This window comes from Gopherus flavomarginatus, chromosome 5, assembly GCF_025201925.1.
Source record: "Gopherus flavomarginatus isolate rGopFla2 chromosome 5, rGopFla2.mat.asm, whole genome shotgun sequence".
NCBI classification, from domain to species: domain Eukaryota; kingdom Metazoa; phylum Chordata; order Testudines; family Testudinidae; genus Gopherus; species Gopherus flavomarginatus.
The window spans coordinates 87,466,804-87,488,328 of record NC_066621.1 but is presented as its reverse complement, the minus strand read 5'-3'; the positions used below and the strand labels follow the sequence as shown (position 1 = coordinate 87,488,328).

Sequence of the window (21,525 nt, the reverse complement as noted above, 5' to 3'; positions counted from 1 at the left end):
ATTGAGGATCCCGAGCTTATGCTTAGAAATCTTGTCCTCTCAAAGTTCAAGCAGCATAGAGACTCAGTTTCTTCTTGTCAGGAATTTTCCCTTCCCCAATAGTTTAAGCTCATGGGACAGGTCCTCATACACATCTCCTCTTCATGGACATGGGGGGAGCAATCCACAAAGTCTCTGTCCTTTAATGTTTCACAATGGCTCATTTGGTTTCAATGGACATTCTTGTGTGCAGGACCTAGCATCTTTGGTAAGAATCTGGACTTTACATTAATTAATGCTTCTTTCCTATTTAGGGAGTTACAGCACATGTCTATGCTACAAAATTAAGTTGACCTCACTTACATCAGCATACAGCTGCCACAGTAATTACATCCTGGTGCGTGTTTACACTTTGCTCCTTGGGTTGGCAGAGAGCATCCTCACCAGGTGCACTTACACTGACTGTGCTGTCAGTATGGGGCACTGTGGGACAGTTTCTGAAAGCCAATAAAAGTTGATGTAAGCAATGCAGTGTCTACACTGACAATGCGTCAACCTAACTACATTGACATTGACTCTATGCCTCTTGCGGAACTGGACTTATTAAGTCAGCGTAGTGGGGCAGCTACATCGGCGGGAGTGAAATTTAATGTAGACACTTACAAAGTTAGGTCAACAAAAGCTGCTCTGCATTGACCTAGCTCTGTAGTGTAGACCAGGCCATAGTTAGAGGTTTACAATGCATACCTTAATATAATCTTAAGTGAGATAAATACATGGGGCATCCTACAATCATTTCATAAAGTCTAGACACATTTTTATAAATCTAATACTATTTTAAAAATAGTAACACAGAGATGAACCAGACTGGTTTCCAGCTATGCATTCATCGTGTTCAGTTGGGGCCTGAAGTCCTTGGCATGAGCTGGCACCTGGTCTGCCAGCATCACACACACTTCCTGCTATTAACACCAGCCCTTGGTGTCAAGACAGAAACAAAGGAGAAATTGTTTAGAATTTATTTGTGTATATACAGATTAGAAATTATTCATTTGTGTTCTTAACAATATAACAGTCATCCGGTCCAATATTGTCAGGTACTGGTAGATTCACAAGTAGTAGGGTTGCTGTAGAGGTTTTACATACCAGCAGATACATAGGCATATGGTGCAGAATTGTTATATTCAAATAAGTTTGGAGGTGTTATTCAATATAGAAATGACAGGCTGACATTTTTATTGGTATAGCAGATTGCAGTTTTTAAAACTTCCAATCCAATATGACACATTTCCACATTTTGATGGGCAGTGCTGCTGCTCTCACTGTTTCTATGTTCTGTACTTCAGAGAGAGATGTGGAGGTGGAAGGCTTTTATTCTGAACTGCTGGTGTGAGAGAGAGGGTGGAGAACCAGCAAGAGGGAAAGAGCAAAGCCTTCATCCAATCTGCAACTCAGCTCCAAAGATTCGCAGCTGGAAATAGCTGCCTTTAATTGTTTTTGCCTTATTTCAGCATAGCCCTGGTGGCTCATGTATGCCTGTGAAGTGAGTTGGTATACTATATTTTGGCACAGGAAGCCACAGCATACCTAGCAATCCACTTAGGTTGGTTTAAGGGTTTGATTTTTCACTATTCTGTAGAATATCATCCCTTACAGACTTCAATTATACAAAACAGTGCTCCACAGTATTGTCCTGTTTCACTTAGCCAATTCATCTCAGTTCTGGCTCTGACAATTTTTTGCCCTAATCTTTGTATCCCTAGGTATTTGTATTCATTACACAGAATTGTAATTTTTATCCATTGCATGACTAGTTGCAACTCTCCCCTCAAACTGATTTTTGAGATGGCTACAAAAATGAAAGTCAAAACGACTGTAGTAGCTGAACACATCACAAACACTGAATAAATCATTCACGATCCCTGTGAGATAGCAGAAGTATCTATATTTTACAGCGTGTGGAAACTAAAGTGGAAATACAGTTCTGTACTTTTACCAATCATTTCCCCAAAATTCCAGGAGCCTTTTTAGTTAAATGCATTTAGATGTATTTTCTACACTGTGTCTGGAATGTGCATTCCAAATCTTCACTTCACACTGCTCTTGAGGATGTAGAAGTGTTACCAATAAACAACAGCTGGAGCCATTTGAAAGCTCCAAATATAAATAACCCTTGACTCAGTCCTTTGTGATTCTTTTCTATTCATGGTAGTACAGAATTCTCATCTCTTGTTCAGCCGAGCAGTGAGGGGGCTAGAAAATCATTCCGTATGTATCAAAAGGAAAATGAAAACTTAAAATTGGGGGTTGTCTGCATATTGCTGACATTTAAAACAATGTCTCATAATTTCCCTTAACAACTCTATGTACATGTTAAGAAGGATGGAGGAGAAAGTCAATCTTTATGGGACTTCCTGAGTGCTCCAGAGATAAAAGAGCAGTTTTCCATCCTCACACTCTGTTGTTGTCTTGAAAGGAAAAAATGGAGCCATTTCAGCACTTTACAATGGATTCCTGCTATCAGTTAGGTAGGACAGTAGCATAGATGCTGGAACTAGGGGTGCAATCCCCTGGCTTGAAATGGTTTCCATTATATACAGGGTTTACAGTTTGATCCAATGGCCCTCAGCACCCCCACTATAAAAATTGTTCCAGCACCCCTGGACAATAGTATGATCTATGTAGAAATGCCCCGGACAGATCCAGAAATAAGAGCAAGAACTTTCTGCAGTTTACAGGCAAGAGGTGATCATCCTTCAGTGCTACCTTTGTTCTGACTTGGCTTAAACCCAGGTTGGATGGATGCAGGATATTGGTGATACAATAGCTAGTTTCTAAGTTAATTTGCTCAAAAATTAGAGGTCAATCAACAAGCAGTAGTTTCAGAAATCTAAATTAAATATAAGTAGGCCAGATTGTGGAATGCTTTAAGATGGATGATAGCTTTCTCTCATCAAAGGTGGTGTGGAGTTGACAATCTCTGTAAGAATCCACAGATGTCTTTAACTAGCCCATGATTGGCATAGATAATCATCAGTAGTGAATCAGATTTCTTCCAGCAGTCCTATATTTTCTTGCTATGTGAATGAGCTAAATTCATTGGAAGGGGAAAGGTGTTTTAAGTCTCATGAATAGCTGCTGTTGTCCTGATCTTATAATGTTGACAGATCTTTGAAAGGAGCTTGTTGGTGGGATATGAGGAAGCAGTTTGCGTTAACAAGGTGGTTCACTATCCGGAAAATTTTACAGGGTATTACATGTAAAGTTGATGATATATTAGCTACAGTAGAGAAAAATCTTGTGCTGGAGTTTAACTGCCAGTTTTCTATCAGTGTCATTTGTTTCCTTTCCTACTGCTCCATCTTATCAGAAATCAACAGTGATCTGCTGGGATGAATGCAAGGGTCTTTTAGGTACCAGCGTGGTCAACAACAGAAGCCAGTGTACAAGGTCAAAGTCTCACCAGATCTTCCAGTTCTTGGTTCTTCAGTTGGGTATAGATTTCACTGAGCATACTTCAGAAATTATCTGGGACTATGAGTTCGTAGAACAGGGGCAGACTACTTATAAAACCTTCTTCCTGCATTATACCTAAGTTTTTATATCAATTTGAAGGATATAGTGGACTGTCCAAGATAAAGGTCAATCCTTCAATTTCCTTGTCTACATCTAGATAGATGATCCAGTCTAAGGTGTGACTGTGTGTTTTAGTCCTTCATGAGTCACCTGATTGTATCATGGGGGTCTGAGAGTGGACATGATAGTGGAAAAGCCTGATGCCATTCTGTACATTTTAAAAGTGGCCAGGTTTGGACTTTGAAGTATGTCCAACAGGAGCAAATTCCAGAGACAAAGCCCTCCCCTACTGGCTTCCAGCTCCTGCAAGCTTCATCCTTGTAAAAGATAGCTGAAGTGATACAGATGGCAAAGAGGAAATGGGGCTCTCTAAGATAACAAGAACCTGGGGCATATAGGGCTTTGTAGAAAATCAGCATCTTGAATTTCACCCAGAAGTGACTGTCCGCTATGGAAGAGAGAAACGCACAGATATAGCATGCTCATGGTAGCCCATCTCAAGCCAGAAGGTGGAGAACCTCATTTTGTACTAGTCAAAACTTCTTGGCTAGCTCTAAAGAGTGCATTGCACTCATCTAGCCTAGAGATATAAATGAGGCACAGATAAACATGGTGAAGAAAGCATATTAAAGTACATATCCTCTTGATCAGCCATGGATGAAAAAGTATTTGCTGTCACTGATAAAAGCTGGGAGTCTGGTGCAGTGATGAATCTAATAAGACCCAAGAGAATGAACCAGTTTAACAGTAGGTGGGCAGATACCCTCTATCAAGAGACAGGTTAAAGGTCCTCAGAATGTTTCTCTCTGCCAATCTACATCAACTCAGTATTATTTGAAATGAATTAAAGCCATCCAAATCACACTCTCTGGCTGACATTTGGACAGCATGGACATGACTGAATACTTTTTAAGACAAGAAATAGATCTAAGTACTGTCTGCAAACTGATAACACTGTAGCCACTATATATCACTTTTCACCAGCTTTATAGAGACTGTGTAAAAGAGCAGTGACAAAACTCAGTCTTGTGGGAGTCAGCTGAGTCACTGGGAGAAAAAGAAGTCACCCACCTTAAGCCTCTGAAAGAAATGTGTGGACCCATTCTACAGATCCAAGGAGTTTAAGGATTCTGGATGCTAGAGTTGGCCTGTCATTGCCTTTTCATTGATGTTCCCAGAGACAGGACGTTAGAGACTTGGCAATATTCAAGTCTGGTTTCTTCAACAAGGGCAGGACTACAGCTTGTTTAAATGATGCATTTACCCTCCCATAGGAGAGATATTAACAATCTCTCCAATAAAGCGCTCAAGCATTTCTAAGCGTCTGACCTTCATCAGTCCAGCTAAACATTGATCCAGTGCCTAGGTGGTTCAATACACTGTTCTCAGTGTATGTAAGACCTCTCAATGAGAAACTGATTAATTCAGTCAGAGAAAACTGTGTATAATAAAAGACTTGCAAAAAGAGTTAACTCCCATCCAACATCGCAAAAAGTTCTTGTTTGATTCAAAGTTAAGGTTTGGGTGGTTCCTGTTTTTGTTAAATGGATTGCCTGTCTCTGAACAATATGCAGAAGGATAGCATTAAGAATAGAGTAGGTACCTTAACTGACATTCTTCTTCGAGTGCTTGCTCATATCCATTCCAGTTAGGTGAGCGCGCACCGCGTGCACATTCGTCAGAAGATTTTTACCCTAGCAACACTCGGTGGGTCGGCTGGGCGCCCCCTGGAGTGGCACCACCATGGCGCCGGATATATACCCCTGCCGACCCAACTGCCCCTCAGTTCCTTCCTACCGCCCGTGTCAGTCGTTGGAACAGTGGAGTGCGGTTTCACTGACCTCCACCTCCCTAGCTACTCGTAGTTCTCTAGTTATTTTGTTGTGTGTATAGTTCAAAGTTATATAGTTCTAGTTAATTTTTATTGTTCATAGTTAGTGTATAGTTAAGAAGGGTTCGGGGATTAGCCCCTTCCCCGCACCCGGTGCCGGGGCCCATGCCTGGTTCACCGGGTTTCAAACAGTGCTCAGCCTGTCATAAGCCAATGCCGACAGGAGATCCACACGACTCCTGCCTTAAGTGCCTCGGGGAATCTCACCTGACAGATAAGTGTCACATTTGCAAGGCTTTTAAGCCGAGAACAAAAAAGGAGCGGGACTTTTGGCTAAAGCAGCTCCTCATGGAGGCAGCTCTTACCCCTTTCACCTTCGGCACCGAGCGCTGGTCAATCAGCGGGCAGAAGCCCCTCCTCAGCACCGGACCGTGCCAGTACTGTCAAGGCCTCTCGGCACTGGCTGTCACCGGCACCGAAGTCGACTTGGCACCACTCCCTCTCCCCGAGGTTGAGAAAGCCTAAAACTCCTGCTGTTTCCGTGCAACCTGCACTGCAGCCAGAGAGCTCGTCTAAGTCGGATCGCCCGGCACTGACACCTGCCACGGCACGGACGACATCGGCACCGTCGATTCCGGTCCCACGAAGGCCATTGAGTCCGGTGCCTGACAGTTCCCCAGCACACGCCGTGGTTGAGCTTACTATTCCCTCCACGCCGGAGACACTCTCAACGGTGAGGGATCTGATTGCCATGACAGAGTCAACGCTGCCTCAACCCCCGGCACCACCGGTGCAGGTAATATAGTCTATCGGCAACCTGCCTTGATAAGACCATCCTCTGTCGGCACAGCAGAGCGGCACCGTTCATGATCACGGTCCCGCAGACGCTCCAGGTCCCGTCGGCGCTCCCGCTCCCGACGCCACTCGCAGTCCCGGTACCGTTCTCCTCCTCGCGGTCCCCAGTGCTGAGTAGGGCAAGGTCTGCTAGAGACAGAGACTCTGCCCAAGGCTTTTCAGCACCTCCATGGCCATCCAGACACTCATCAGTACCATCCCATGCAGACAGCTCTTATGCTCAGGACCGCAATTCTGATGAGCCCACCAAAGTCTTCCAAGAGACCCAGGCCCAGGACCAACGACCCCATCAGTGGTCTTTCTGGACACCTTGGGCGTACCACCAGGCCCAAGGCGTACCAGTAGTTCCGTCCCGCTCTGACTCACCAGAGCACCAAGTGCCAGAGGCGACAGTTAGGCGTCCCCCTCCGACTGCTGCGGAGGAAGCCCCAGTTCACCCACCGGACTCCTAGGTTCCTCTGGAGCAGAAGATCGCCCAAGAGCAACAGGCCACCCAGGACCCGCTCGTCGTCGGCATCTCCTCTTCCTCTTCTCCAGATGAGGCGGTGGCAGGAACATCCTCCTCGGGCCCTCCTCCAATCGACCTGAGAGCCCATCAGGACCTCCTAAGGAGGGTGGCACTCAATATGAACCTCCAGGTGGAGGAGGTCCCGGAGGTAGAGGACCCGATAGTGGACATTCTATCGGTGGATGCCCCCACTAGAGTGGCCCTACCGTTTATTCAGACCATCCAGGCGAATGCCAATATTATATGGCAGTCCCCAGCCTCTATCCCTCCTGCAGCCAGGGGAGTCAAGCGTAAATATATGGTGCCCTCTAAAGGGTACAAGTACTTGTATGTCCATCCTCCTCCCTGCTCACTAGTTGTCCAGTCCGTTAATGAGAGGGAATGCCACGGCCAGCAGGCGCCAGCCCCGAAATCGAAGAGTAGGCGAATGGACCTACTCAGCTGCAAGGTGTACTCGGCAGGGGCCCTACAGCTCCAGGTGGCAAATCAACAAGCCTTGCTTAGCCGCTATAATTATAACACCTGGGTGGCAGTAGGTAAGTTTACGGAGCTTCTCCCTCAAGACTCCCGCTAAGAGTTCACTGCCCTCTTGGAGGAAGGGAAAAAGGTGGCCAGAACTTCCCTCCAGGCCTCGTTGGATGCAGCAGAATCAGCAGCCAGGACTCTGGCCTCGGGTGTTGCCATGAGGCGCATCTCATGGCTTCAGGTTTCAAACCTCCCACCGGAGCTGCAGTATACCATTAAGGACTTACCATTTGATGGTAAAGGCCTCTTCTTGAAAAGACTGACCCCAGGCTGCAAAGCCTGAAGGACAGCAGGGTCATAATGCACTCTCTCGGCATGCATACGCCGGTGACCCAACGCAGGCCTTTCCGTCCCCAGCCTCACTGCCCATACTCTGTGCCTAGACAAAGACAGGACTTTGGCAGGCGGCATGGCCGAGGTGGTCGCAGACAACCGTCAGGACCCCAAGGGGGCCAAAATCAAGGTCCCTCAAATCCACCACCAGGACCAAAGACGAACTTTTGAAGGTGCGCCCGAGGGCAGCGTACCAGTTACAGGCCAGGATCCCTCTCCTCCCTTCTCCAACCGTCTCTCCTACTTCCTCCCGGCATGGTCCCAGTTAACCAGATCGCTGGGTCCTACGCACTGTGGAGTATGGGTACCACCTCCAATTTATTTCAACCCCACCCTCCCACTCTCCAACCCTGTCCCTCTTCAGGGACCCCTCTCACGAGCAATTCCTCTTACAAGAGGTGCAGACGCTCCTCGCCATAGGAGCTATGGAGGAGGTACCGATGACGAAAGGGGCAAGGTGTTTTACTCCCATTATTTCCTAATAGACTCATAGGTCAGAAGGGACCAATATGATCATCTAGTCTGACCTCCTGCACAAGGCAGGCCACAGAACCCTACCCATCCACTTTTATAACAACCCCTAACCCAGGACTGAGTTATTGAAATCCTCAAAATTGGTTTGAAGACTTCAAGCTGCAGAGAATCCACCAGCAAGTGACCCATGCCCCACGCTGCAGGGGAAGGCGAAAAACCTCCAGGGCCCCTGCCAATCCGCCCTGGAGGAAAATTCCTTCCTGACCCCAAATATGGCGATCAGCTAAACCCTGAGCATGTGGGCAAGACTCACCAGCCAGCACCCAAGAAGGAATTCTCTGCAGTAACTCAGTTCCCATCCCATCCAACATCTCCCCGCAGACCATTGAGCAGACTTATCTGGTGATAATCCAAGATCAATTGCCCAAATTAAACTATCCTATCATAACATCCCCTCCATATACTTATCAAGCTTAGTCTTAAAGCCAGAAAAGTCTTTTGCCCCCACTACTTCCCTCGGAAGGCTGTTCCAGAACTTCACTCCCCTAATGGTTAGAAACCTTCATCTAATTTCAAGTCTAAACTTCCTTATATCCAGTTTGTACCCATTCGTCCTCGTGCCTACATTAGTACTAAACTTAAATAATTCCTCTCCCTCCCTAACGTTAACCCCCCTGATATATTTACATAGAGCAAGCATATCCGCCCGCAGCCTTCTTTTGGCCAGGCTAAACAAGCCAAGCTCTTTGAGTCTGCTTTCATAAGGCAGGTTTTCCATTCCTCGGATCATCCTAGTAGCCCGTCTCTGGACCTGTTCCAGTTTGAATTCATCCTTCTTGAACATGGGACACCAGAACTGCACACAATATTCCAGATGGGGTCTCACCAGCGCCTTATATAACGGTACTAACACCTCCTTATCCTTGCTGGAAATACCTCGCCTGATGCATCCTAAAATCGCATTTGCTTTTTTAACAGCCGTATCGCATTGGCGGCTCATAGTCATCCTGCTATCAACCAATACCCCCAGGTCCTTCTCCTCCTCTGTCGCTTCCAACTGATGCGTCCCCAACGTATATCTAAAATTCTTATTATTAATCCCTAAGTGCATGACCTTGCACTTTTCACTATTGTATTTCATCCTATTACTATTACTCTAGTTTACAAGGTGGTCCAGATCTTCCTGAATAGTATCCCTGTCCTTCTCCGTGTTAGCAATCCCCAAGTCAAAGGGAGGTCTCAGACCTATCCTAGACCTGCGAGGACTCAACCAGTTTATGATAAAGTTGAAGTTCCCCATGGTATCCCTGGGGACCATTATCCCGTCCTTGGATCCTGGAGACTGGTATGCAGCCCTCAATATGAAGGACACGTATTTTCACATCGCCATCTTTCCTCCGCACAGGAGATACCTCCACTTTGTAGCCAACCATCAGCACTTCCAGTTTACGGTCCTGCCATTTGGCCTTTCTACAGCCCCAAGGGTATTTACAAAGTGTATGGCCATAGTCGCCGCCTAACTCCGCCGACGTCAGATACACTTTTTCCGTATCTGGACGATTGGCTCATCCGAGGAGCCTCCAAGACACAAGTCACTCAGCATGTGGGCATCGTCAAGGACCTATTCACACGTCTAGGCCTGATGATCAATATAGAAAAATCCACTCTGGTTCCTACGCAGAGGTTAGACTTCATAGGAGCTATCCTGGACTCCAATCTAGCTTACCACAGCCGCGGTTTCAGGCGATGGCAACAATCATCCAAGGTCTACAGAATTTCCAGACGACCTCGGCTCACACTTGTCTCAGTCTCCTGGGTCACATGGCTGCCTGCACGTTTGTAAACTCGCCAGGCTCTGCCTTCGTCCTCTCCAAGTTTGGCTCAACTCGGTATACCACCCAGGCAGGGACCCGATAGACATGATAGTCACCATTCCCTCGAGCACCCTAGGCTCCCTGGAATGGTGGCTAACTCCCTCCCTGGTGTGTGCAGGGATGCCGTTCCATCCGCCCCAACCCTCAATGTCCCTGACGACGGACGCGTCATCTCTCGGCTCGGGTGCTCACCTCGGTCACCTTCGTACTCAAGGCCTTTGGTCTTCTCAGGAGCTTGCATTACACATAAATGTCCGAGAACTGAGAGCAGTCCGCCTGGCGTGCCAGGCGTTCCAGCAACAGTTGCGAGGCTGTTGTTTCTCAGTGTTTACAGACAACACAACAGCCATGTACTACATAAACAAACAGGGAGAGACACGGTCCTCCCCCCTTTGTCAGGAGGCCATCCAACTCTGGGACTTTTGCATAGCCCACTCGATAGATCTGGTAACATCCTTTCTCCCAGGCGTTCGGAACACCCTGGCAGATCGACTCAGCAGGTCTTTCCTGTCTCACGAGTGGTCGATCCGCCCGGACGTTATGCATTCTGTTTTCCAGAAGTGGGGATTTCCCCACATAGACCTGTTCACTTCCCGTGAGAACAGGAAATGCCAGATGCTCTGCTCCTTCCAAGGTCTCTCCCTGGGATCGATCTCAGACGCTTTCCTGATGCCGTGGAAGAGCCAGCTCCTTTATGCCTTCCCACCGTTCCCACTGGTTCACAAGGTCCTGCTGAAACTCCGCAGGGACAGAGCACGAATCATCATGATCGCTCCAGCGTGGCCCAGGCAGCACTGGTAAACCACGTTGCTCGACCTGTCGATAGCCAACCCAATTACCCTGCCACTCCACCCAGACCTCATAACTCAGGACCACAGCAGGCTTCGCCACTCGGACCTGCAGGCTCTTCACCTCACGGCGTGACTGCTGCATGGCTAAACCAGTCAGAGTTACATTGCTCTGAATCAATACGACAAATTCTCCTGGGTAGCAGAAAGCCTTCCACCCGGTCAACGTACCTGGCCAAGTGGAAGCGTTTCTCCTGCTGGTGCGAAACACTTAATCTTACTCCCACTGAGGTCTCGATCCCCTCTATTTTGGGCTACCTCTGGTCTCTCAAACAGCAGGGCCTAGCAGTATCATCACTGAGGGTACACTTGGCAGCCATCTCTACCTTCCACCCAGGCAAAGGTGGTTGTTCTGTATTCTCACACCCTGTGGTTTTGAGGTTCCTCAAGGGCTTGGAGCGCTTATATCCTCAAGAACGCTGCCCAGCTCCGACCTGGGACCTTAACCTGGTTTTAACCAGACTTATGTCTCCCCCATTCGAGCCGTTAGCAACCTGCTTGCTGCTATACCTGTCTTGGAAGACAGCTTTCCTCATAGACATACATCGGCCAGACGAGTCTCCGAGCTTAGGGCTCTTATGGTGTATCCGCCGTACCTTGTGTTCCACAAAGACAAGGTGCAGTTGCGACCACACCCGGCTTTCCTCCCTAAGGTGGTTTTGGCCTTTCATGTTAACCAGGACATCTTTCTCCGGGTCTTCTTCCCGAAGCCACACTCAACACGACGGGAGCAACAACTGCACTCCCTGGACGTCTGTAGAGCGCTCGCATTTTATACTGAGTGGACTAAACAGTTTTGTAAAATGCCCCAACTCTTTGTCGCGGTAGCAGACCGAATGAAAGGCCTACCTGTTTCCTCTCAGAGGATCTCATCTTGGGTGACGGCGTGCATCCGCACTTGTTATGATTTGGCTCATATTTCCCCAAGCCCCATCACTGCGCATTCTACTAGGGCTCAGGCTTCATCTGCCACCTTCCTGGCTCGTGTGCCTATCCAGGAGATATGTCGCGCAGCCACCTGGTCCTCGGTCCACACCTTTGCTTCGCATTATGCTCTGGTTCAACAGTCAAGAGATGATGCAGCCTTTGGCTCAGCAGTTTTGCATTCTGCCACATCTCACTCTGACCCCACCGCCTAGGTAAGGCTTGGGAATCACCTAACTGGAATGGATATGAGCAAGCACTCGAAGAAGAAAAGACGGTTACTCACCTTTGTAACTGTTGTTCTTTGAGATGTGTTGCTCATATCCATTCCAAACCCGCCCTCCTTCCCCACTGTCGGAGTAGCCGGCAAGAAGGAACTGAGGGGCGGTTGGGTCGGCAGGGGTATATATCTGGCGCCATGGTGGCCCCACTCCAGGGGGCGCCCAGTCGACCCACCGAGTGTTGCTAGGGTAAAAATCTTCCAACGAACGTGCACGCAGCGCGCGCACACCTAACTGGAATGGATATGAGCAACACATCTCGAAGAACAACAGTTACAAAGGTGAGTAACCGTCTTTTTTTATTTTCATGTTTTAATTTTCAACTTTCCATAAAACAAGTGTTTTACTTTGGGATAATTAAACAACTTAGTAACAATTTTTTTCCTGCTTGGAAGGAAATGCTGAAGATCAAAGATCCTGAAACAAGAACTGAGTTTGTCTGACTTGTTTCCTCTGTAGACAAACCTGGTCCACCTCAGAATGTGAAAATTATAGATGTGTGGGGATTCAACGTCGCTCTGGAGTGGAAACCACCCCAAGATGATGGCAATGCTCAGATCTCGGGGTACACAATCCAGAAGGCTGACAAAAAGACAATGGTGAGAGACACTGAGGCTTGCCAATAATTCCTAAAGTCACTGAAATTGGGCAGGATGAATAGGGCCAGGTAGAGCATGGAAGTAAGATGCTGAACCAGAAACTACATATTCACTTTCAGGGCTTGTGTCAATTGACATGATTTTTGATCTTGTTATGAACAGACATGTTGAAATTGAGTAGAGTCATGTTGATTTCATCTGTGATTATGGGCATTAAAGCTGTCTCTGAAGACTTAGGAAGACAGACTTGCACTAGTTTACAAAGTTTTATATGCAGTAACCATAAGGGATAGAAACTTTTGTGTTTTATGCAAGTACATATATGATTTTCTGCCAAAATGAACATCAAAGTAAGAAAATAGGTAAGGTTTTAATTTCCCTTAAAGGAATCTGTGTGCTCTCACTTACTCTATCAGGAATTGTTATCCATTCCCAAAATCATTGTTACTTGGTAGGCTGTCTTCTTCACTAATACTGACAAGGAAGGTCTGCATACCACAACTAGCACCATCTCTGACCCTTTAAACCTTTTTCAAGATGTTAGAAAAAGTAGACTAATGTACAGTCTCATTATAGGAATGGTACACTGTTTTTGACCACTATCGACGAACCAACTGTGTCGTGTCAGACCTAATTATGGGGAATGAATATTATTTCCGTGTCTTCAGTGAAAATTTGTGTGGACTGAGTGAAACTGCTGCAACAACTAAAACTCCTGCCTACATAAAAAAGACAGGTAACACACATTCTTCAAAACAAAGGTCACAAAAACTGACTCATGGATAAGCCACAGTTAGCAAGTTGAGTAATGCATTATAGACAGGAGAGTACAGAATTTCTGGCATAGGAGCAGAGACCTTTTCATTACTTAATACTGGGCACTTACAGCTTCTAATCTTTTAGACTCCTTATTAGACTGTGACATTTTTCTTTATTTCCAGCCACAAGAATCATGAATCAGGCTCCCAGAAGTCATTAAATTAAAAACAAATTTTGGGATTCTTATCTTCTGGGTTTTGAGTCTTTAGAGTTCATGCTTTCAAGCTTTTCCATGCAACCATGAAGGCTAGAAACTTATTTTTTAAATGAAAACAGATTCTCACATTATCCTAGGACTCCAGGAGCTAGGGCTTTTAGGAAATAATATCTCATTACATCACAAATGTTTGCAACACTGATGTTTTAACACTACTGCTTTCCTAAAACAGCATAGATAAAATAAAATTACAAGTAGACTGTGTTGACTAGGCAAGATTTAAGACAAAATTCTTACTAGATTACTCTGTTTGTTTGAATTGCAGGCACCATTTATAAACCACCCAGTTACAAAGAGCATGACTTCTCTGAAGCCCCCAAATTCACTCACCCCTTAGTAAGCCGTTCTGTGATCTCTGGATACAATGCTACGCTCAGCTGTGCTGTAAGAGGAAGCCCCAAGGTACAGGTTACATTAGTTTTCATCTATATAATTATGACAAGTCAAAAGCCTACTATAACTATCCTAAAATCCATGCCAGCTTCATGTAATTACACTGTTCTAATTACTGATCTACATTATAGGACACCGATTCCAATCCATACTATCCCTCCACACCCTAGAAGTAAATAGTGTTCCTGTGAAAAACCCGAACACCAACAAAAGCAATACAGTGATATAGCATGAAACCTAAGTTTTTAAATGCCCAAGTCAGGAAACTGAAAATTACAGTTGGCATAGCAATGTTAACTCTGGCCCCTTCCATGTATATATTATAATTAGGTCTTTCAGCACAGCAAAGGACAACACAACATACTATTCACTTTATAGAATGCAAAGGAAATAGAACTTTTTCTATTACCTACAGTGCACCTGTGTAACTTTGTGTTTCTGAATGCATATTGTGTGATCAAGTAGTAAAATACCCTGCTGTAATTTGTATGTGCAAGGGGACAGCATTAAAAAAAAAAATCTCAGGCAGGGGACACTATCTTCACTCTCAGTTATTTGCTGAGCTCTATTCAGGGTGAACTGTACTTTGTACCGATATTAGGAAAAAACATCAGAAAGAATATCTGCCACTGACTGAGGGCTGGTCTACACTATGGGGGAAAATCGATCTCAGATAAGGCAACTTCAGCTACGTGAATAATGTAGCTGAAGTTGAAGTATCTAAGATCGAATTACTCACCGTCCTCACGGCGCAGGATCGATGTCTGCGGCTCCCCATGTCAACTCTGCAACTCCGTTGGGGTTGGTGGAGTTCCGGAATCGATATAAGAGCGTTCGGGGATCGATATATCACGTCTAGATGAGATGCGATATATCGATCACCGAGCAATCGATTGCCAGCCGCCGATACGGCAGGTAGTGAAGACGTAGCCTAAGATTAGATTCAATCTCTGAAAGCAGACTGAACAGGGGGGAAAAGGGCCTTATACACACACAAGAAATTTACTATGCTAAATAACAATTTTTCCTCCTCAATCAACTAAAACTCATCTTATATCCAATACACAACTGTTCCAGTTACCACTGATTTTCACTAACACCCCATATTAGGCTTTTTGTGGTTGTTAAATGAGTCAGTCATTTGAATCCCAGGTTGGATGATTCTCCCTCCCAAGTTAGCACAATTGATGCAAACCCCTGCTCATCCTTCCATCCCGCAGTGTAGTCACTCCAAAGTGGCTTTTCTAAGACACCTTTCTGCACATGCAATGCCAATTGTATGCTTGCCAGACGACACATACAAATGGCTCTGTACACACTGTATAGCTGTTCTGCATCTTTTTCACAGGCAACGCTTCCCGGTGATAGAGCTTTGACATTTTGAATAACTCTATACTATCAAAGATGTCTCAGGTATAAAGTGCATTCCATGAAAATGCTGCCACTAGGCAGAAGCCAATATTCATGCCCAGATAGCACTGTGACATGAGGTGGAATTCCAGAAAGAGCAAGAGGGCTATTGACAAAAATATACGGGTGGACAAAGTTGTTCAAGAACAGTAAAACTGCAGGTGTCGTTACTATGATTCAGCATGACTAGTATGGATGCACAAGACTTGTCAAACAGACAACGCCAAAGACATACAATAACAAAATGTAGATCTCAAAGCACTTTACAATGGAGATCAGTATCATTATTCTAATTTTACAGATGAAGACACTGAGGCCCAAGGCTGCTAATTTTAAAAACAAAACAGATGTCACAAAGGTTTAGTTCTTACTGTTTAATCCTAGTGCTGCATTAAAGATTCCACTAAGTTTAGAGACAGAGGATAAACGTGGGTCACAGTACAAGAAACATTATTTTCATTTAAATTTTTATTCCACCATCTTGGTTGCAAAAATAGAAGACCTTTAGTCCACACTGCAATCAGAAGGGGAAAACATATCAGACACAAACATACTTGATTAGCTGCATATATGCAGCTATCAATACTATGCACTACAACTGACATTAGGGAGACTTTCCCTCCTGTACTCACAACGCTTCCCCTCCTGGAACCCAGGCAGCATGAAAGAAAAGGAGGAAGCAGAGGGGTGACATGCAGGGTGGAAGGAGGAGAAACAGGCTGGGGGATAGGAGCAGAAGTGGACAGGGACAGACTTGGGGGATTTAAGCACAGGGGGACAGAAGCAGGGGAGATGGTAGGGGATACAAGTAGAAGGGAACAGGGACAAAAGAATCTTTAACAGCCACAGAACACTCCCCTACAAAACCCAAAATTGAACTCAGGATTCCAAAGTCCCAACATTCCTCTGTTCTCAACAAACAGCTGGCAAACTCACTGATAACATCTGTATCTCATCCCCCTCTAGTGCCCACAGTCTACCAGGAACTGAGATACCTCAAATGGTAGAGATCTGTGGTGAGGATTTAAAAGTGGAATCCTAGTGGTAAACCACACATAGATTAATATGGTTCCACATGGAGCTTCTTTTTTCCATTTGCTTTTTTAAAAACCTAGGAAATTACATGCAAGATAAACTATGTTTAAAGATTGTAAAGGTTCAACCCAAAAGCTAGGAAATGCCAGAACTCAGACTGACCATGCAACCTTAATTCAGCCCTCTTATGTTTATACATTTATATAGCCTTTAATTACATAATCACATGCTCTTTCCCTACAAGACCTCTGCCTCATTCAGTGAACAAGACTGATGGTGCTCAGGGTTTTGCAGTAAACAAGTCTGTTTTCTGCAGGAAATTGGAAGGTGTACAGTGAATGAGGCAGCAACTTCAGGAGGATGATCTTGTAGTTAAGATACCTGAATACCATGATGGAGAACTGAATTCTACCCCTTCATCTGCCATAGTTACCCACAAGTTTCATAGTTTGTGTGTTCCTCCTTTTCTGGATGCCCAACTTGAGACACCAGAGGCCTGATTTGCATAAGTGCTGATCACTTTCAACTGAAGTCAATTGAAGCTGTGCTTTGAACATGATATGAAGTGCTAATTATGCTGAAAAAAAAAACAGCCCCTAGATATCTCAAGTTAGGCAAAATTAGAAGACCTTACAATTTTGGTCTAAAATATCTCTGTGCCTCAGTTCCCCATCTGTAAATGGAATTAATATGATCGTATCATCTCATAGGTATGCTGTGTGGATAAATCCATTCATTTTTGTAAAGCATTCAGATGTTATGGGGCTGAGCACCCAAAAAAAAAAACCCATGAGGAAATTAATAATTCTGTAGTCAGTGCCAGGTTTGGATAGTGTGCAGTAAACAAGGTACAGAGCCACATAATGAAGATAAAAAGAAATATTGAGTAGCTACGTTATCTATTTCCTGAGCATTGTCCATCTTATGTAGTGAATGAGTGGGGGTTCCATGAAAACAATAGTATGTAATCATGTAATTAAAAATAGTATCATAATGCACCCAACGGGGCTGTATTAAGGTTACACAGGCAGCCATAAATCTACAACTTCCTAACTTTTGTTTTTATGTTCTTCAGCCAAAGATATTCTGGTACAAGAACAAAGTAGATCTCTCTGGAGATGCCAAGTATCGTATGTTCAGTAAGCAAGGGGTACTGACCCTGGAGATCCGAAAGCCCAGTCCCTTTGATGGAGGCTTTTACACCTGTAAAGCTGTGAATGAATGTGGTGAAGCTGAAATAGAGTGCAAATTGGATGTCAGAGGTAACCAGATTTCTGTAGACAATATTCTCCTTTAAATGAATGGATAATTAATTTCTCCAAAAATCATAGCTTCCCTTTAAGCAAAAATTGTTGATATCTGGGGTGGGGGGCAGAAGCTAAAGTTTATTGAATAAGTGAATGTCTCCATAGGAACAGGTGAACATATGGCAGAATTCTGTGGTCGAACTTTGTTATATGTTAGGTACTACAGGACAAGAAGATGGGAAGCTATTAAGCTCCCATGTTTAATATTCCAGAAGAAGGCATAAGACATTGGAATGAATGTCACAAGCTGAACTGATAAACTGTATGCTGTGGACAACAGCACTGTCCTATAGACCAGGGGTTCTCAAACTTCATTGCACCGTAACCCGCTTCTGACAACAAAAATAACTAGATAACCCCAGGAAGTGGGACCAAAGCCTGAGCCCTGCTGCCCCAGGGCACGGGGGTGCCAAAGCTGAAGCCTTAACCCCACCACCCTGAGCAGGGGACCAAAGCCGAAGCCCAGGGCTGAAGCCGAAGCCTGAGCTCTGCCGCCCAGTGCTGACGCCCTTGGGCTTTGGACTAGGCAGTGGGGCTCAGGCTTCAGCCCTGGACCCCAGCAAGTCTAACATCAGCCCTAGCAACCCCATTAAAACAGGCTCATGACCCACTTTGGAGTCACAACCCATAGTTTGAGAACTGCTGCTATAGACATTATTCTACATTTCAAAACTGAAATTCCTAAGAGACTCAAAAGTGATGAGATATGATAGCTGTCAAAAATATGTAAATATAAGGCCTGTTACTTTACAAACAATTATCAAAAGGGATATTGATCATTTATTTTCACTACTAGCTGAAGTCAGGCAAACACTGCAAAAGGGAACATGTTAGGCTAAATACTGTTAGAAAAAACATAATAAGAGTTATAAAGTACTATGAGCATGCATAATGCTTTGCATACAATTAAACTTCAGAAACAGAACAAACTGCCAACAAGGACGCGTGTAGAATAGCTATTGGTTGAGATGTGCCTTCTGTACAGGGAGATTGACTTCTTCCGATCCAAATGGTATTACATCATTCAAAACTGTTGTGTACAAACAAAAAACCTAGAAAAAATATGGTGCAACTATGTTCCAATATAAGGACAAAAACTCAGTAATCTGAAAACAAAAACAACAAGAGTGACTGCAGTTCATCTCAATGGAGAAAATAATTACAGTGTTCTTTTTTAAAACTAATAATAATATGGCCCGAGAAGAAAAAGGTGGTATATGGCCACTAGAGATAAGGTCACTCTTTTCACATGTAGTTGCAGAAGAAAGCATTTTAGTGACAGAACAGTTGCAAGTAAATACACATGACTGCATTAAATGTTTGGAGGCCTATAAGATGAGAACTCCCTGTTAAATATGGAAAAATAGTTAAAATGTAGTAATTGAAATTTTAAGTCCTCTTTTTATTGGAGTCTGTCTTGGGCATATTAAGTCTCCTCATGATTGTGAGGGAGAAAATGATCACTGTAAAATTCTCTCTCTCTCTTCCCCCATCCTCTTTTTTAAACTTTAATTAGTGTCATGTCTTAATTTTTCAGTTCAGCTTCTATGGTGTGTCTCACTGTCTCTTAATTCTTTTACCTCCTCCAGCACCTCAGTAAAACTCTAAACCTTAGTTCATCAGCAATTCAAGGTATGAATCAAAATGACTTAAGGAAAATATTTAGTTAGCACTGGGTAAAATAATGATGAATAATAGCTGGGTAGATAGAAAACTGGTCCATGCAGAGCCATTTATTAAAATCAAGTTTATGGGTCAATCAATCAGACTTTTTTTTTTAAATCACTGCATTTATTGTATTCCTGCAAAGTGCCTTTTTTAGACTCCCATTCAAGTTAGAGGGCATTGAAGGCTCTCCTGCTCCACACAGGCTTAAACAATTTGTAAGGATAATGGAATGATCCTACTGGGGCATTTCCTTTTTAATTCACTGAAAGTTGTTTGTGTAGGAGAACCATAGCAGTGGTTTGATGTGCATCACTAATTAGTACAAGGCTAATTTGTAATACAATGTCTGGATGTAGTAGTTTAAGAATCGTGTTAAGTTTAAAAATTGTTGTTCATACATATATCTGAAAGTGTACAATGCAGTTTAAACTTTTAAAAATAGAATGGTTATCATAAACATCACACTTGTTTGTGACCAACCTCTCTCCTTCTTCTCTTTCTGTCTCAGGTGGTGTTGGGGTTGGAATTTGAAGAGAAGGAAAGGAAAAAAGAGAAAATTGAATAATGGGTAGACCCACGTACAGCTAAAGCTCTGCTCATCTTTTAAGTGTCATTTAATGAGGGAGGAAGATGTCCTGTTTAGTTACACAGTTTCATATATTTCCCTTCTCAGAATTTTTGAAGTGTTATTGTCTCTAATAACCATGCAGGGGAAATAGAAATATTTTCCCCATTAACACTAGAGATTCTCCTTTAGGACAGAAACACTAAAGCTAAATGCAAAACTGATCCACCACCCCTCAGGTATGAAGTGAGCACAAACGCTAACATCAACTCTCCAATGCTAAAATAAATCCTATCTTTTTACTCTTTTGTCACTTTCAGAATTCTAAAATTCCTGATGGGAATCTTGTATTGCTCAGAAATATTACAGATTTGAAAATCCTAGCAGGTCATTTGTTCTAGTGCTTTAACTTTATCACCCCCACAGGATCCTAGATAAAAGAGAGACCTCACAGGGCTCTCTTTCCTCTTCCAACCTCCAATACCTGATTCTCAAAATGTTTACGTCTGTGGATTCAGGAAGGCCTCTACAGATCCCAACTTGTCCACAGAACACTATTTGAGAATATCTGGTCTAGGCTATTGCACTGCTTGCTGTACATATGATAGTCCCTGCTAACTATTCACTAATCATCTTCTGGTTTGGTAAATTACACTAGCATGAACTCTTGTTTTTCAGATGTTACTACAACACATTATGAAAGAACTCAAATTCAAATCTAGTTTTCTGTCTCAGGAGAGACGTTGAAAAATGCAATCACGAAGTAAGGCATACAAGACTATTTCAAACCACAAAGCTTATGATGAATTCAGCAAAAGCTTATTTTAATTTTGTATCATTTGTGGTTTTTCAAAGTTTATAAACTATTTTTACATGTTTTTCCAGACAGTTATGTTCTTTAGTTAGGTTTTTGAATTTGTTTAAAAAAAAAACAAACCCTCTTGCGCCAACAGAGTCTCCTGCTTCTAACGTGCTAGTTTTCACTATGTAATCTTTTTCAGCTTATAGTGGTAATTAGAAGCCCCTGACTTGGTATTGCTCTCCTTTTACACTGGCATGAAACGAGAAGGCAGGGAGAGGAAACCCATCCAGGAAGAGAGGCTTTATCAAAGAACTACATCAGTTTCTTCATATTAATACTCAGTGCTCCTGTTCTCCCCTCTAAGATGTTCCTCTCTTGATGGATGGGTATTTCTGACTCAGCAGATTGATTGTACTACACTGTGAAGTACATCTTCATAATAAAGATACCTGTGCAGTGACAGCTGGATTAAGTTGTATTTTATTCACATATCAGAACATGGAGAGATGTATAAGCAACAATTCCCCTAAAACAAGAAGTGCTTTTGTGATATCTTCTGTGAACTTTATAACTATGTTAGAGTTAGAAAACTTCAGTTAAAAATATTGTGCAAAAATATTTACATTTTCTGACCAGCTCTCTTATTTATCTGAATCTACTAGATACCACACACAGGGCCGGCGCTTCCATTTAGGCGACCTA

General features: G+C 43.9%; 1 protein-coding gene across 1 annotated transcript in view; it reads left to right on the top strand.

The window, feature by feature from the left end:
• Window positions 1-21,283, top strand: part of MYBPC3 (myosin binding protein C3) — a 130,431-nt gene extending 109,148 nt beyond the window's left edge. Inside the window, exons 29-34 of the mRNA XM_050953646.1 lie at window positions 12,468-12,607; window positions 13,184-13,343; window positions 13,909-14,045; window positions 17,557-17,743; window positions 19,378-19,420; window positions 19,965-21,283. Coding sequence (XP_050809603.1) covers window positions 12,468-12,607; window positions 13,184-13,343; window positions 13,909-14,045; window positions 17,557-17,743; window positions 19,378-19,388 — 635 coding nt within the window. The 3' untranslated portion in view covers window positions 19,389-19,420; window positions 19,965-21,283. The remainder of the gene's footprint in view (window positions 1-12,467; window positions 12,608-13,183; window positions 13,344-13,908; window positions 14,046-17,556; window positions 17,744-19,377; window positions 19,421-19,964) is intronic.
• The last annotated feature ends 242 nt before the right edge of the window (window positions 21,284-21,525 follow it).